This window comes from Heteronotia binoei, chromosome 1, assembly GCF_032191835.1.
Source record: "Heteronotia binoei isolate CCM8104 ecotype False Entrance Well chromosome 1, APGP_CSIRO_Hbin_v1, whole genome shotgun sequence".
NCBI lineage: Eukaryota > Metazoa > Chordata > Lepidosauria > Squamata > Gekkonidae > Heteronotia > Heteronotia binoei.
The window spans coordinates 274,799,457-274,816,915 of record NC_083223.1 but is presented as its reverse complement, the minus strand read 5'-3'; the positions used below and the strand labels follow the sequence as shown (position 1 = coordinate 274,816,915).

General features: G+C 44.9%; 1 protein-coding gene across 1 annotated transcript; it reads right to left on the bottom strand.

The window, feature by feature from the left end:
• Positions 1–4,136: 4,136 nt before the first annotated feature.
• Positions 4,137–4,925, bottom strand: LOC132588633 (cuticle protein 64-like). The gene has a single exon (XM_060261056.1). The coding sequence runs from the start codon at positions 4,910–4,912 to the stop codon at positions 4,367–4,369; it is 546 nt and encodes a 181-aa protein (XP_060117039.1). The 5' UTR covers positions 4,913–4,925; the 3' UTR covers positions 4,137–4,366.
• Between the last annotated feature and the right edge of the window lie 12,534 nt (positions 4,926–17,459).

Here is a 17,459-nt window from a genome sequence, read left to right as displayed (position 1 = left end):
ATCCAACATGGCTTCTCTTATGTTCTTATGTGACACAGAGTGTTGGACTGGAGGGGCCATTGACCTGACCCAACATGGCTTCTCTTATGTTCTTATGTGACACAGAGTGTTGGACTGGAGGGGCCATTGGCCTGACCCAACATGGCTTCTCTTCTGTTCTTATGTGACACAGAGTGTTGGACTGGAGGAGCCACTGTCCTGATCCAACATGGCTTCTCTTCTGTTCTTATGTGACACAGAGTGTTGGATTGGAGGGGCCATTGGCCTGATCCAACATGGCTTCTCTTATGTTCTTAAGTGACACAGAGTGTTGGACTGGATGGGCCACTGGCCTGATGCCAGTGCCAGATGCACAAAATAGATGCCAGATGCACAAAATAGCCGTTACCATCTCCGTGGGACTAAATGTTCATCCTTTCCCAGCAACTGAGTTTAACAGTCCTTATTATGTAGGCTTGCTGGTTCCCAGGTCTGAGCAGGGGATCCCCCTGTTTTGCAGGCTCCTCCCCATGTTGCATTTAGAAGCCCCACTCCAGCAGCCATGTTGTGCCTTTAAGTCTCTGTAGGTTTAGAAGGAGCTTGGAAACTGCATTTTGGCTCAGTGTGTGTGCCTTTAAATCTCAGCGGAAGGAAAGGGGGTGGGGCAAGCAGGCAGAGCCAGGTGGCTCTTCCCAGTGCATCTGTGAAGCCTGTGAGAAGGGAAAAGAGCAGAGTCTGTTTTGCATTCATTTCAGAAGTCATTTGTACAGTTAACTAGAACCTGATGACAAGAACGAGGGGCCACCCCCTAGACTGCTGTGTTCTTGACATTGGTTTTCCTGTGTTAGTTTGAAGAAGTTGCCTGAAATACAGCAGATGGTTACATTCAGGAAGTCCTGTGTGTAAATTGCCACAGTGTGATCACAAAAATGTGGGCTTGCAAACTGTTCGTGTTTATTTTAGCTGCTTTGTGTGTGCGTCCTGGCAAGAACTAGTGCAGATATGACAAATTTCACTTTCATTCAGTGAAAGTGCAGCTGCCTTTGAAGGCAGAGAGAGAGAGGATTAGGAAATTAAGACTGTATTCAGGGAATCCGTACTGCTGTGTTTTTATTTATTTTTAGGGGATAGAAAAGTCCAGGCTCTACTCCAAAAGTCTTCAGACTCTACCCCCCAAATCCCCGGGTATTTCCTGAATTGGACTTCTTGGAAATCCAATCATTATGGAAGGATGAAGCTTTAAAAAATTATCATTCATTTAGAAAAAATGCTTTGCACATGAGGTTGTGGAATACCCTAGGACAAGGGCCCCTAATCTCTTTGAGGCTATGAGCACCTTTTGAATTCCAATGCAGAGTGATAGGTGCAGCCACAAAATGGCTGCCACAAAATGGCTATTGCAGGAGACACAGCCAACTACAAAATGGTTCCCATAGCTTACTTTCTGCTATACAGTGAATATTTTATTCCTCATGGAATGTACACAAGCCCACTGGAACTTTGAAAAGAGAGACTGGTGAATACAAGACTTCACTCAGCCTCTCCCCTCTTCCCCAGTTACTGGCTTACTGGGAGAGCCAGTTTGGTGTAGTGGTTAAGTGTATGGACTCTTATCTGGGAGAACCGGGTTTGATTCCCCACTCCTCCACTTGCACCTGCTAGCATGGTCTTGGGTCAGCCATAGTTCTGGCAGAGGTTGCCCTTGAAAGGGCAGCTGCTGTGAGAGCCCTCTCCATCCCCACCCACCTCACAAGGTGTCTGTTGTGGGGGAGGAAGGTAAAGGAGATTGTGAGGTGCTCTGAGACTCTTCAGAGTGGAGGGCAGGGTTTAAATCCAATATCTTAATCTACCTCACAGGGTGTCTGTTGTGGGAGAGGAAGGGAAAGGAGATTGTGAGCCGCTCTGAGACTCTTCGGAGTGGAGGGCGGGATATAAATCCAATATCTTCAACTACCTCACAGGGTGTCTGTTGCGGGGGAGGAAGGTAAAGGAGATTGTGAGCCGCTCTGAGCCTCTTTGTCCTTGGAAGGGCAGCTGCTGTGAGAGCCCTCTCAGCTCCACCCACCTCACAGGGTGTCTGTTGTGGGGGAAGGAAGGTAAAGGAGATTGTGAGGCGCCCTGAGACTCTTTGGAGTGGAGGACGGGATATAAATCCAATATCTTCATTTACCTCACAGGCCGTCTGTTGTGGGGGAGGAAGGGAAAGGAGATTGTGAGCCGCTCTGAGACTCTTCGGAGTGGAGGGCGGGATATAAATCCAATATCTTCATTTACCTCACAGGGTGTCTGTTGTGGGGGAGGAAAGGAAAGGAGATTGTGAGCCACTCTGAGACTCTTTGGAGTGGAGGGCGGGATATAAATCCAATATCTTCATCTACCTCACAGGCCGTCTGTTGTGGGGGAGGAAGGGAAAGGAGATTGTGAGCTGCTCTGAGACTCTTCAGAGTGGAGGGCGGGGTATAAATCCAATATCTTCAACTACCTCACAGGGTGTCTGTTGCGGGGGAGGAAGGGAAAAGAGATTGTGAGCCGCTCTGAGCCTCTTTGTCCTTGAAAGGGCAGCTGCTGTGAGAGCCCTCTCCAGCCCCACCCACCTCCCAGGGTGTCTGTTGTGGGGAAGGAAGGTAAAGGAGATTGTGAGACTCTGAGACTCTTCAGAATGGAGGGTTGTCAAGCTCTGTTCATTAATGATATTAAGTAATGCTGTTACTAACCGTATTCAATGCTGCATAGAAATGCTAACTAACATAGAAGCTGGGAACAACCAGGAGGGCAGGGGGAAGAGTAGAGGCCGCTTCCCATGAATATCAAAGTTTGCCAAGATCCCTTTGAAGCCTACAGTACATGCCAAATTCTCACCTCCTCTCCGGAGGCCCAAGGACATTGCATCTGGGAATTGTAACCACCAACGGACAAGATAAGGGGAGGGGGGGGAAGCGTTGGGAAAAGTCGCACATGCAAAGCAACGTTTTGTTTTGGGAATCAGGGGGCAGAAACAATTGCTTTGATGTAGAAGGTTAAATGCCAATAGTTCGAGCTGATCTCCATCAGTTCCAATAACCGCCATGCTGGAGTAACTCTGAAGTATCCAATAAAGACAACTTTGTCTCAAAATACCAAAATCTGCTTACTTGTGATCTTCAATGAACCTACGCCTGACAAGTGCGGGACATAAATCCAATTTCTTCTTCTTCTTCTTCTTCTTCTTCTTCTTCTTCTTCTTCTTCTTCTTCTTCTTCTTCTTCTTCTTCTTTTTCTTCTTCTTCTTCTTCCATCTTTCTCACTTGATGTCCAAATCTTTAAAATGTCTTCTGCCCCACTTTGATCTGTCATGAAACTGAGTTTAATTCCCAGTATGTATTGCTCAGTGTTCTCTCTAAGCTGAGATACCGTGAGCTAGCTCGCGGATTTTTAGCCTCCAGCTCACACATTTTTGTCTTAGCTCAGGAAAAAAAATGGCCCCAGAGCTATCTAATTTATGCAGTCGCTCAGAACTTGAATGTCAGTAGCTCACAACTTTAATACCAAGTAGCTCACAAAGTGGAATTTTTGCTCACTAGATTCTGCAGCTTAGAGGGTACACTGGACTATTGCTTTGCATGTTTTCTGCAATTAAGTCAAGGCGTCCCGAAATCTTTATGACCCAATCAAGATTTCTCAATAGCCATCAATAGCCAATTTGTCTCCAAAAGGACTGTGGCTCAGTGGTAGAGCATCTGCTTGGGAAGCAGAAGGTCCCAGGTTCAATCCCCGGCATCTCCAAAAAAGGGTCCAGGCAAATAGGTGTGAAAAAACTCAGCTTGAGACCCTGGAGAGCCGCTGCCAGTCTGAGAAGACAAGACTGACTTTGATGGACCAATGGTCTGATTCAGTATAAGGCAGCTTCATATGTTCAAAGAAGGAAACTCATTTCCTGTTTGCTTGAAATCTAATGAATTTATTGATTCACTCCCCCCAAATAATATATTTTTTAACTTTCTTAAAACCAATTAGATGTGGTAAAGTGGAGCGGCCAATGAAACCCCCACAGATAGAGATGATTCTAGGCATGCGATAAACAATTGGTACTTTGAGGAACAAAACCAAGACACCAGTGCTAGGATGCAGATTGAGCTTTAATGAAAATCGGAGAATAACTAAGTAAAACAATAGAACAAGAAGCAGGAAAAGAACAAGACAAAGAATATCAACATTCTTCTTAGACTTATAGCATTCAGAAATTAAAGAGGGGATAGGGATTAATGTCCAATTTCCATGCAGAAGTTCTTGAGTTCAATGACGTTTCTTCAAGTTTAACCTTTTTTTGAACTCATCATTGGATCTCATCTTCAAATTCCTGAACATGACCATGACGATGGATACGTTTCCCTCAGATTCAATAACTGGATCAACAGATACTGGCACGACGTCCCAGCAGAGCCCTGTTCCCAAGGAATCTACCCTGTCTTAGCCCTAAACGAGAACCCCAGCCACCATAAAGGCCTCCTAGCCCCCCGTAGAAGCCTGCTCCTCCCACTCCACTACCACTAATGGCACATGGAGCATTGCCTCCAACAGAAACTGGTTCCCCCGTAGCAGAGAGGATGGGTCCTGGGAGGGTCATGACCACGGCTGGTGGCTGGACCACAACTTCCGCGGGTGGGATCTGGTTGATGCAGGAAGGGTTGACTCCAGCCAGGGTGCCCAGACTGTCGGAACTTTCAGCTATGGCAGGACCATGGGCCCAGCCAAGGCCATAGCCATGACCATAACCTAGACTTCCATGTGCCAGGCCAAGACCTCCATAGCCATAGCCAAGACCTCCATAGCCATAGCCAAGACCTCCATATCCACAGCCGAGATTTCCCCAGCCGCGGTGTGCTGATCCAAAGCCAACTGTTGGGGTGGAGGCAACAGATGGGACAGCGAACTCTGGACCACAGTAGCCAGGCATTTTTGGATGAAGGTGAATCTGAAATATAATATTAAAGAAATAAGCAAAGGGAAGGAAGAGAAAACTGCGGGCAATGAAAGGGAATAACTAAACTACAGTGATGAGAATTAGTCTTTAATACTCTGACTTTGGACTTGAGTCTCACTGTCCTCAAGGTGCTTTTTGAGCAGAAAGTTCTACCTGGCTTGGCATCAGAGGGTATGACCTAATCTGCATATGAGTTCCTGATGGGCTTTCTCTGCAAAAAAAAAAAAAAAAGCCCTGTGTGGGAAAATAAGAACATAAGAGAAGCCATGTTGGATCAGGCCAATGCCCCATCCAGTCCAACACTCTGTGTCACACAGTGGCCCAAAAAATTTATATATATATATATATATATATATATATATATATACATATATATATACACACACACACACACTGTGGATAATAGCCACTGATGGACCTCTGCTCCATATTTTTATCTAAACTCCTCTTGAAGGTGGCTATGCTTGTGGCCGCCACCACCTCCTGTGGCAGGGATTCCACATGTTAATCACCCTTTGGGTGAAGAAGGACTTCCTTTTATCCATTTTAACCTGCCTGCTCAGCAATTTTATCGAATGCCCACGAGTTCTTGTATTGTGAGAAAGGGAGAAAATGACTTCTTTCTCTACTTTCTCCATCCCATGCATTATCTTGTAAACCTCTATCATGTCACCTCGCAGTCGACATTTCTCCAAGCTAAAGAGTACCAAGCGTTTCAACCTTTCTTCATAGGAAAGTGTTCCAGCCCTTTAATCATTCTAGTTGCCCTTTTCTGGACTTTCTCCAATGCCATAATATCCTTTTTGAGGTGCGGCGACCAGAACTGCACACAGTACTCCAAATGAGACCGCACCATCGATTTATACAGGGGCATTATGATACTGGCTGATTGTTTTCAATTCTCTTCCTAATAATTCCCAGCATGGCATTGGCCTTTTTTATTGCAATCGCACACTGTCTGGACATTTTCAGTGAGTTATCTATCACGACCCCAAGATCTCTCTCTTGGTCAGTCTTTGCCAGTTCACACCCCATCAACTTGTATTTGTAGCTGGGATTCTTGGCCCCAATGTGCATTACTTTGCCCTTGGCCACATTGAACCGCATCTGCCACGTTGACACCCACTCACCCAGCCTCAACAAATCCCTTTGGAGTTCCTCACAATCCTCTCTGGTTCTCACCACCCTGAACAATTTAGTGTCATCTGCAAACTTGGCCACTTCACTGCTCATTCCCAACTCTAAATCATTTATGAACAAGTTAAAGAGCATGGGACCCAGTACCGAGCCCTGCGGCACCCCACTGCTTACCGTCCTCCACTGCGAAGACTGCCCATTTATACTCACTCTCTGCTTCCTATTACTCAGCCAGTTTGTGATCCACAAGAGGACCTGTCCTTTTACTCCATGACTCTCAAGCTTTCTAAGGAGCCTTTGATGAGGAACTTTATAAAAAATGGTGGTTAGGGGTGTGGCCTAATATGGAAATGAATTCCTGCTGGGTTTTTTTCTGTAAAAGAAGCCTGACTGTTCTTATAGTTGATCAGCCATAAAATGTTCTAGATCAGCTTGGGCTTGTCATGGTTGCTTAGCCTAAAATAACTGGCGACGGTGTTATGAGGATAGCATAACATTATCAATCCCATGGAAGAGAGAGGGATGAACATAAATAGGGTTGCCGAGTCCAATTCAAGAAATATCTGGGGACTTTGGAGGTGAGCCAGGAGATTCTGGGGGTGAAGCCAGAAGCAAGGGTGTGACAAGCATCATTGAACTCCAAAGGGAGTTCTGGTCATTTCATTTAAAGGGACCACATACCTTTTAATGCAATAAACCCAAGTGCCATTGGAAATCAGGAAGGAGAGGGGCACCTTCTTTAGGGGCTCATAGAGTTGGACTGCCTGGTCCAATCTTTTTGAAACGTTGGGGGTATTTTGGGGCGAGGCACTGGATTCTATACTAAAAGTTTGGTACCTCTACCTCAAAAAAACAGGGGCCCTTCCCAGAGCCCCAGATACCCGCGGATCAATTCTCCATTATTTTCTATGGGAATAAGCCTCCCTAGGGAGTACTGGAGTTCCCAGCAGACATTTCCCTCCCCTCCCCCCGCTTTCTGATGACCCTGAAGTGGGGGGGAGGGCCTCCAAACCGGGGGATCCCCTGCCCCCACCTGGGGATTGGGAACTCTAAACATAAAAGAAAGAGTCATGCAACATGTCCTCGGTGAGAGAAACGAAGAAGAGGAATGTTGCATTTGAATAGTTAGGTGTAATGTTTATAAGCATTATAAGGGGGTATAAAATGTATGTTCTATAATTAATGTTACCTGCTGCTTACAGGATATGAAACTAGACTTGTGGTCAGTGTTGCTAAAGACCAGTCGACAGTAAAACAGGAAGCTCTCTTGCACGTAGTTAAAACAAGAACCGCTGTGTGCTGATGTGTGTTGCAAAACTTTGCTGAGGTTTGCTGAAGTAGCCAGACTAAGCAGGATGGTATACCAAATTAGGATATAAGTAAATAAGGGGCTGGGGGCATCTTAATTAGGGCAACGGGAGACGTAAGCAAAGGTAGGACTTCCTGCGGCACGTTTAGGCGCCTCGTGATAGGCTGTACACTCCACGGTATCCTAACCAATGGGAGAAATGGAGGAGGGACCCTACTCCTGCACAATACAGGAAACTCACAAATACCTCCCCCTAAATTCAAATGGCCCACTCGCGCTTCATGCTCTGGAAAGCTAGGGACTTGGCAACCCTACCCCTGCACAATGGAGGAAACTCACAAATATCTCCCCCTAAATTCACAGAATCCGCATTGCTATCAGGGAGTCATCTAGCCTCTGTTTAAAAAGCGCCAAGGAAGGAGAGCCCACCACCTCCCGAGGAAGCCTGTTCCACTGAGGAACCGCTCTAACGGTCAGGAAGTTCTTCCCCCTAAATTCACAGGATCCTCATTGCTGTTAGAGGGCCATCCAGCCTCTGTTTAAAAAGCTCCAAGGAAGGTTCTTTTCAGATTGGTTGGAGACCACCTTCCTCTTCGCTTGCTTCAAATAGCTTTGGTGAGATTTTGGTTCCATACGTAAGATTTTGGTTCAATACATAAGACTCATCCTGAGGGGTTGTTTCAGGGCTTTCTTTGGTAGCAGCAACACCTTTGCATATCAGGCCATACATCTCTGATGTAGCCAATCCTCCAGGAGCTTATAGGGCTCTTATTGCAGGGCCTATTGAAAGCTCCAGGAGGATTGGCTACATCAGAGGTGTGTGGCCTAATATGCAAAGGAGTTCCTGCTGCCAAAAAAAAAATAGCCCTGGGTTAATTAGACTCTGAGTGCTTTCACACAGGAGATTTGGCCCAACCTAGCCCCACCTCCCATTCGGATTAAAAGGGTACGATCACACAAGCACATCTGCCCTCCGAGCTGCACCCGTTCTCACCCAGTCGCCAGATGTCTCCTATCCGCATCGAAAAGCTACCTGGATTTTCCCAGTAGCATCCCCCTGAATTGGATGTAGGTCACATAGTTGGCTGCTGTCTGAATGCCCTATGGTGACTCCTAAGCAGAAGAGCTGTGTGATCGCACCAATCCGTTTCCTGCAAGTTCAGGGTTCTCCCCCCACCACAACCCCTCTCCGAGGTGCACTTCTCGGCTTCTCCAATTGAGCGCACACACAGGGGCCTTTTTAAAACAAAAACAAAAAAAACACCCCTTTCAGCAGGATCACACAAGCACATCTGCCCTCAGAGCCGCACCTGCTCTCACCCCGTCTCCAGACGCCTCCGAGCCACATCAAAAGGCTACCTGGATTTTCTCAGTATCATCCCCCTTTAGGTCTCATAATTGGCTACTGTCTGAATGCCCCAGGGTGACTCATAAGCGGAAGAGCTGCGTGAGCGTGTTGAGCCATTTCCGGCAAGGTCGACATTTTTTTCCCCCCTCTCCCCTCTCCGAGGAGCGTTTGTCCGCTTCTCCAATGGTGCACACACACAGGGGCCTTTTTAAAAGAGAGAACTCTTTCTGCATCGGGTCCATGCTTGAGCCAGGCTAGCAGTGTGAATGGGCAACCACTGACCGCTGTCGGGATCCTGCCGCTTCAGCAGGGGCTGTCTGATAGCCCAGGAAAAGCTCAAGCTAAAGGGGTTTTTTTCTGCAACAGGATAAAACCGTGTCAATTTCACAGTGTGAAACCCGTCACCTATTCTCACACTGATGACGGGAGCTTTGACTAGATTTCTACATTCAAAACTCCCATCATCAGATACAAGCTATCTACACCAGAGCCAGTCTGGTGTAGCGGTGAAGTGAGCGGACTCTTATCTGGGAGAACCGGGTTCGATTCCCCACTCCTCCACTTGCAGCTGCTAGCATGGCCTTGGGTCAGCCATAGCTCTGGCAGAGGTTGTCCTTAAAAGGGCAGCTGCTGTGAGAGCCCTCTCCAGCCCCACCCACCTCACAGGGTGTCTGTTGTGGGGGAGGAAGGGAAAGGAGATTGTGAGCCGCTCTGAGACTCTTCGGAGTGGAGGGCGGGATATAAATCCAATATCTTCATCTACCTCACAGGGTGTCTGTTGTGGGGGAGGAAGGTAAAGGAGATTGTGAGCCGCTCTGAGACTCTTCAGAGTGGAGGGCAGGATATAAATCCAATATTGTCATTTACCTCACAGGGTGTGTGTGTGTGGGGGGGGAGGTAAAGGAGATTGTGAGCCACTCTGAGACTCTTCGGAGTGGAGGGCAGGATATAAATCCAATATCTTCATCTACCTCACAGGGTGTCTGTTGTGGGAGAGGAAGGGAAAGGAGATTGTGAGCCGCTCTGAGACTCTTCGGAGTGGAGGGGAGGATATAAATCCAATATCTTCTTCATCTTCTTACTCGTGTCTCACCAAGGGAGAATTCATTCTCTCGCTCACCCCTGAAAACTTGTTGGTCACAAAGGTGCCACTGGAGGCAAATCTAACTGTTCAACTGCAGACCAACACGGTGACCCTCTGATACTACTTTGGCAGGATGCTAAAGGAGATGGGGAGAAGATCATATGCACAAGTCTGGTAAAAGTATGGAGAAGTAAGGCATGGGGGTCCGAAACACTAAATTCCAGGAGGTCATTAGAAAAAAAGGAAAATTTGGTAAGCATGTGCAGTGGTAGCAGCCCTTTAGAGATAGAAAGACGAGTAGAGGATTCATAAAATAATTGTGTGCTGCAATGCAAAATAGCTTACCTGCTTGTTGAAGGAGGAGAAGTGCAAGGATAGAGAGTCAGGTGAAGCTGTTGGAAGAGTGGAAGATACTCCAAGCTTTTATACAGTTTTGACGGCGTCCCTAATGGTTAAATTAATCTCCTTTCAACCTGGACTTATAATTACCTACGAAGCAAGGCATTTTCAGGATGTTTGACTCAAATTACTTTAATAAATGCGGTGAGTCAGGCACAAAATTCAGCAATCGTCGGCTTGCAAACAAAAGATGAAAAATCCCACTGGGGATGCCGTGCACATTAGAGATGTCACCGATTTTTGCCCAAACTAGAGTGCAATGTCCATTTCAAGGTTCTATGCAAGGAAACAATTTTTAGTTGTGGGGTCTTTAGGGGGACCCGAACCCCCCCCCCCCATCAATCTTATTGAAGTCCCCAAATGCAGGTGCATCGTCTGTTCCACTGGGAAGAATTGGTAGAAGGGGAGATAATTCTAGAAGAGATTCATAAGAGGAGTAGAAACCCTGCTATAGGTGCAGTACCAGTTTGCTCTCCCTGTCCTCCAATTCCCAAGGTCCTTAGTGAGGTCTTATTTGTCAAGCCAGCTTTGATGCCCTTTTCCCAGTTGATGTTCAAGAACATGGAGAACAAGGTGGAACCTTGAAAGATCTTGTAGCATAAACACAAAGGATCTAAGCAGGTCTCTTCATCACATGAGTTACACAGAAAAAGCCCAAAATAATTTTCTCTTGTAAGTCTTCCCCAGCAAATTTTCCTCAAGGTTCCCCAGGTACTACCTGCTTATCCAAATTCCTTGTCTACCTTGAATCACCCAATGCCCTTGCCTTGTTAGTTTGCCTCTTCCTTATGTTTTTGCTTTCGAAGCTAAATGGCTACAGTACCAGATGCCCTCATTGCGTGCTGCTATCTGTGGTATTTGAATTCTTTCACTTCAGTTATCCCATAACCTTTCGTGTTAAACATTGTCTCATTCCATTACCTCAAAAGAGGGACCCTTTAATTACACCTGTCTGAAATTTCGCAGTGTGGATGTCCTAGGGGATTAGCGCAAATTGAATTTTGTTCAATTTGGATGAAAGGCCACGAGGATGTAGAACCAAGCAAACTGGAAGGGGGTCTTCCACTGAAACCAATGGCAAATGATAAAAAAAAGAGTTATGAAAAATGAAATGACAACAACAAAAAACAGTAAGGAAACAGAAGTGCCTTAACAAATGGACCCTTTTTGAAAGAATAACAAAAACAAAAGGAATAAAACACATTTCCAGGCAGAAGTCTTTTGAAAAAGGCTTTTCACAACTGTTTTTTGCTTAAATATAAATAATTTTGACAATAATATATTATAATGTTTGATTTCTTAGATTTTTAAGAGCCACTCACCTGAAGAGTCTCATGGCAACTTACAACATTAAAACCAATAAAGTAAAAAATGTAAAAACAAATAACTGATATAAAATATAAACAAAAAATATTAAAATATTTGGCTATCACCATATCTCTATTAAAATAGCCCAAATATGTGGCTACTCTCCATAGACCAACCTAAATAATACAGCTTTGCATGCCTTGTGACAACTAAGCTGGTCCAACAGAGCACAGGTATCATCTGAGAGTGCATTCCATGGGATAGGGGCCACAACTGAAAAGGCCCTTCTCCTCATGGCAAGACATCCTTTTAACACATTAGATCTTGGAAGTTGTCCTGAGCCTGCTCACAAGGAGGGCAGGATATAAATCAAAGAAAATAAAATAAATTGCCAAATATTTCAGTGTTTTCAAAGTTGTTCCATTTAGCTTGATATCCGAACATGCTGGTAATCCTACATATCATTACTCTATGACAGTTTCTGTTCAATAACACACTTTCTTTTGTTTTCCACCTCCAGCATTTATTTTATCCTGCCTGTCTGATGGCTAATAAAAATCAGTATTGAGTATAATTGCAATTTTAATAACAGATATTAATTGTTTTTCATTTTGTAAATATGATAAAAGTAAATTTTCATATGCTAAGCTAGCAATGATATATATTTTAGATTGATCCTTCAGAAATAAAGAAGCCCAGGTTTGATAAGAAAGCAATTATTACATATATTTAATTTTCTCCCTAAATTTCCCACACACACACACACCAGGGGAAAAAAATGAATATATTTTTTTCATCTCTTCAAATTATCTGGGAACTTTATACCTCTAGCATGACCCATAAAGTACCTTGTGTGAATCCTTTCCTTTTTTGTTAGAAATATATATTTTTAAAGAAATAAGTCACTTGCGTTAGAGATTTTTGTTTTCATTCGTACCACAATGCTCCAGGATCTTTTTGAGGAAGCCACCAAAAAAACAAAACCAACAATGACAAAAACCCCTAACAATAAAAGTTAAAAGTTAAAATAAAAGTTAAAAAATATATTCCCCGGAGAGCACTGAGATCTAGCTCCCAAAATCTCTTAAAAATCCCTGAAAACAACTCAAGAGCAGGCCTTCTCACTAACGGCTCCCCATTGGTGGAATCAATTACCAGTGGAGGTTGTGATTATAGTCCCGCAGGGCATGCAAAACTATCCTTTTTCAAATGGCCTACAAGATTGAATCCTGAAATGACATCCAGCCATCTGATATACACTGTCTTGTATTATAGTACCTTATCTGTTGTGGTTTTAACTAATTATTTATTTAATGTATTTTATTGTATTTTATCGTATAATGTATTTACTGTAATTCATGGCACTTTCCATGTCTGTGAGCCGCCCTGAGCCTGCCTCGGCGGGGAGGGCGGGATATAAATAAAAATTATTATTATTATTATTATTATTATTATTATTATTATTATTATTATTATTATTATTATTATTATTATTAAATTTATACACATAAAATGGGTAGAATTCAGACTACAATCTGCCTTTAAAGGAATAGAAATTATTTGCCACCCCCTCCCTTTTGAAGTTCCCCAAATGGTTCGCTCTATTCCAGCAAGATCAATGGGCCAGAGCAGGAGAGAGGAAGCAGTAAAGTTCTACTGCAGTAAAGTTTCCATTAACAGAAAATTCAGCCTGGATCCAAGCCATAAGACATAAAATGAAACACGATCAAATCTATCTTCAGCCATAAAACTCTTCAGTGTAAATGTCAAACCATTCCGTTGACTGATTAAATCAACAGAATTAAGCAACCAAAGTAATAAAACCTGGCTGTAAAATCAGCTCCCAAATGCCTCAACAAATGAGTAAAAGACCAGATTAAACCATAAAAAATGATAGGCTCGTGCCGCTCAAACCCTGAATGAATAAGAAATGCCTTAGCCCGGTGGGAAAATGCTAATTCGCTGATCAAAGGATAAATTGACATGTGGAGAGGGTGAATCTGTTCACTTCTTCCCTCACTTCTGTAGTTCAGGTCATAGAGAGCGTTTTCGCACTGACCTTAATCGGGAGCGACGTCCCTCTTCACTGCACAGCATCTGCGCGGATTTCGCACTAATTGCTCCGCAGAACCCGGAAGAGCCGCAAAGTCCTGCGGCTTTTGCATCGCAAATGTAAACTGGTTTTTGGCAGCTGAGGAAAGATCTTTCAGAAGACAGATATTTCCAAGGCTTTTTTTGTAGCAGGAACTCCTTTGCATATTAGGCCACACCCCTCTTATGTAGCCAATCCTTCAAGAGCTTGCAGGGCTCTTCTCACAGGGCCTACTGTAAGCTCTTGGAGCATTGGCTACATTAGGGGGTGTGGCCTAATATTCAAACGAATTCCTGCTACAAAAAAGCCCTGGATACTCCTATCTTCTGTTCAGTTCAGTTTATCATTACAGCCATTGACCAGAACATGTGTCATTTAGAACAACCTTAAAAGTACCTTATAAAAAGTCCCACAAAGAGTCTACATATTAAGATTTGATGACTTGAGGGTTATAACAGTAAAAAAGAATATAAAAGATTATTATTTAACCCTTTAAACATTTTAAAAAGTCACTTTAAATTTGTTAAAAAGATTTACAGTTTGGCCTATATGTCGAGCTTCTTGCATTCTTTATAAACCTGGGAACAGAACCTAGCCACCTGTCTTGTCTGGTGGTTCCTATCTGACAGAAGATAATCTAATTTGAGTTTATCTGATCGGCCAGGGAACCCTTCCAACAGCGGGCTGATAATTTCGCTTTGTCTCGTCGTAAAAGAACAATTAAAGAATATACGCTCCAGAGAATCTATTTCAGATTGGGAACAGGGACAGAGCCCAAGTGCATAAGAGACGTTATGCACTTATATCCAACGAAAGAGAAATGCACATTGCCACTACACGCTCCCCATTTTACATGAAACAAGAAAAAATGCACATGAAGATCAATATTGGTGGGATAAAAAAAGGTAGTTCCCTGTGCAAGCACCAGTGGTTTCCAGCTCTGGGGTGACATTGCAGCTCCTGAACCTTTCTGAGGGTTCCCCCTCTTCCTCCCCACCTACTTTGTCCATTGAATAGTAGGTGCTGCTGCATCGTAATCCCTGGATTAGGAGAGCAGCAATCCAGCCAGCCTCCAGGGGCTTTGCCACACCCCCAGCACCCCTCATTAACCCTTGGAGAAGCCTGCACCACCCTTTCTTCAATCCTTATGTGACTTTGGGTTGGGGGGTGACTTGCTGGCCTTTTGATTGGGGGGGGGGGCAAGGAGAGCCCCAGGTGAGTGAGGCCTGCTTGGGCTGGCTGGATGTCTAGGCCACTCCATTCTTGCATTGGGTTGCTTTTGGCTGGGCAGGGGCAGCATATGCTAACGAGCTCCACCAACTATTTTTCTACAAAATGACCCCTGGTTGGAACTCTCTGTCTGGGGCAAGTGATGCTCTGTATTCTTGGTGCTTCGGAGGGGCAACAGTGGGAGGGCTTCTAGTGTCCTGACCCCACTGATGGACTTCCTGATGGCACCTGGCTTTTTGGCCACTGTGTGACATGGATTGTTGGACTGGATGGGCCACTGACCTGATCCAGCATGGCTTCTCTTATGTTCTTATGTGGAGCAGAGGTCCATCAGTGGCTATTAGCCACAGTGTGTGTGTGTGTATCTCTCTCTCTCTTGGCTTGGCTTCGCGAACGAAGATTTAAGAAGGGTGCAATAGCCCACGTTTGCTGCAGGCTCGCTGGTGGCTGACAAGACCAATGTGGGACAGGCAGGTCCGGCCACAGCGGCTGCAGGGAAAAGTCTGATTTAGGATTGGTCCTGTGTGTGTATATATATATATATATATATATATATATATATATAGGCCACTGTGTGACACAGAGTGTTGGACTGGATGGGCCATTGGCCTGATCCAACATGGCTTCTCTTATGTTCTTATGTGGAGCAGAGGTCCATCAGTGGCTATTAGCCACAGGGTATAGATGGAACTCTCTGTCTGGGGCACGGATGCTCTCTATTCTTGGTGCTTGGGAGGGGCAACAGTGAGAGGGCTTCTAGTGTCCTGGTCCCACTGGTGGACCTCCTGATAGCACCTGGTTTTTTGGCCGCTGTGTGACGCAGAGTGTTAGACTGGATCATTCATTGGCCTGATCCAACATGGCATCTCTTATGTCCTTTGTTCTTATCATTCCTTCTGAGTGCCATCTCATGTGTTTTATTTTTTGTATTTTATTTATTTATTTTATACCACCCTTTCCTCAGTAAGGGGATCAGGGCAGCTAACAATCTAGCAATATGATCACAAAATGAAACCACAATTTCCAATAAAACATAATTAAAAACTCAGTAGACAGGAAAATCAATGTTTTTGGCCAAAAAAATAAATAAAAAAATAAAAAATCAATGGTGTTGACAGCAGAATCCACCAAAATTACATTAGTGGATTGTTTGGTGGAATAACTCAGTCTTATATGTCCTACTGAAAGCAGATAGTTCCCACAGAGCAAGAGTCTTCTCAGTTGAACACTCCATCCAGTTGGGGCCATCCTTGCCATGTGTGAACACTTTCCCTATGAAGAAAGGTTAAAACGCTTGGGGCTCTTTAGCTTGGAGAAACGTCGACTGCGGGGTGACATGATAGAGGTTTACAAGATAATGCATGGGATGGAGAAAGCAGAGAAAGAAGTCCTTTTCTCCCTTTTTCACAACATGAGAACTCGTGGGCATTCAATGAAATCGCTGAGCAGTCGGGTTAGAACGGATAAAAGGAAGTACTTCTTCACCCAAAGAGTGATTCACACCTGGAATTCACTGCCACAGGAGGTGGTGGCGGCTACAAGCATAGACAGCTTCAAGAGGGGTTTGGATAAAAATATGGAGCAGAGGTCCATCAGTGGCTGTTAGCCACAGCCTATTATTGGAACTGTCTGGGGCAGTGATGTTCTGTATTCTTGGTGCTGGGGGGGGGAGCAGAGTGGAAGGGCTTCTAGCCCCACTTGTGAACCTCCCTTTTTGTGGCCACTGTGTGACACAGAATGTTGGACTGGATGGGCCACTGGCCTGATCCAACATGGCTTCTTTTATGTTTTTATGAACAGACAAATTGTGGGCTACGCATGGCCAAAAGCCCACACACAGCAGAATGAAGACTCTGTTTATGGGGACTGGTTGCCATATTTATAGTCTGGGACTGGTGAGGAAAATCTCTCTATGCCATGGGCACAGAAGAGAGAAATTTACCTGAGATGAGGGGATTTCATCTAAAAGGAACATTGGAGGTGAAATTGACTCTCTTTGGGAAGACTAGGGCTTTTTTGTAGCAGGAACTCTGACGTACACGCTGATGTAGCCAATCCTCCAAGAGCTTACAGGGCTCTTCGTACAAGGCCTACTCTAAGCTCCAGGAGGATTGGCTACATCAGGGGTGTGTGGCCTAATAGGCAAAGGAGGTCCTGCTAGAATTCCTTACAGGGCTCTTCGTACAGGGCCTACTGAGAGCTCCAGGAGGATTGGCTACATCAGGGGTGTGTGGCCTAATAGGCAAAGGAGGTCCTGCTAGAATTCCTTACAGGGCTCTTCGTACAGGGCCTACTGAGAGCTCCAGGAGGATTGGCTACATCAGGGGTGTGTGGCCTAATAGGCAAAGGAGGTCCTGCTAGAATTCCTTACAGGGCTCTTCGTACAGGGCCTGCTGGAAGCTCCAGGAGGATTGGCTACATCAGGGGTGTGTGGCCTAATACGCAAAGGAATTCCTGCTACACAAAAGGCCCAGGGAAAGATAATACAGGGACCATTGAAAGGAAACCCAAGGATTCCAGAGAGAAACCAGGGGAGCATGAACTGACACTGGGAGAATTTCTCAGAGGGGTCCATCCAATACAACAAGACTCATAGAACACAGGACAATGGAA

What these genes read in the sequence shown, in the direction of transcription:
- LOC132588633 (XM_060261056.1), bottom strand. Translation starts at nt 4,912, where the DNA reads ATGCCTGGCTACTGTGGTCCAGAGTTCGCTGTCCCATCTGTTGCCTCC.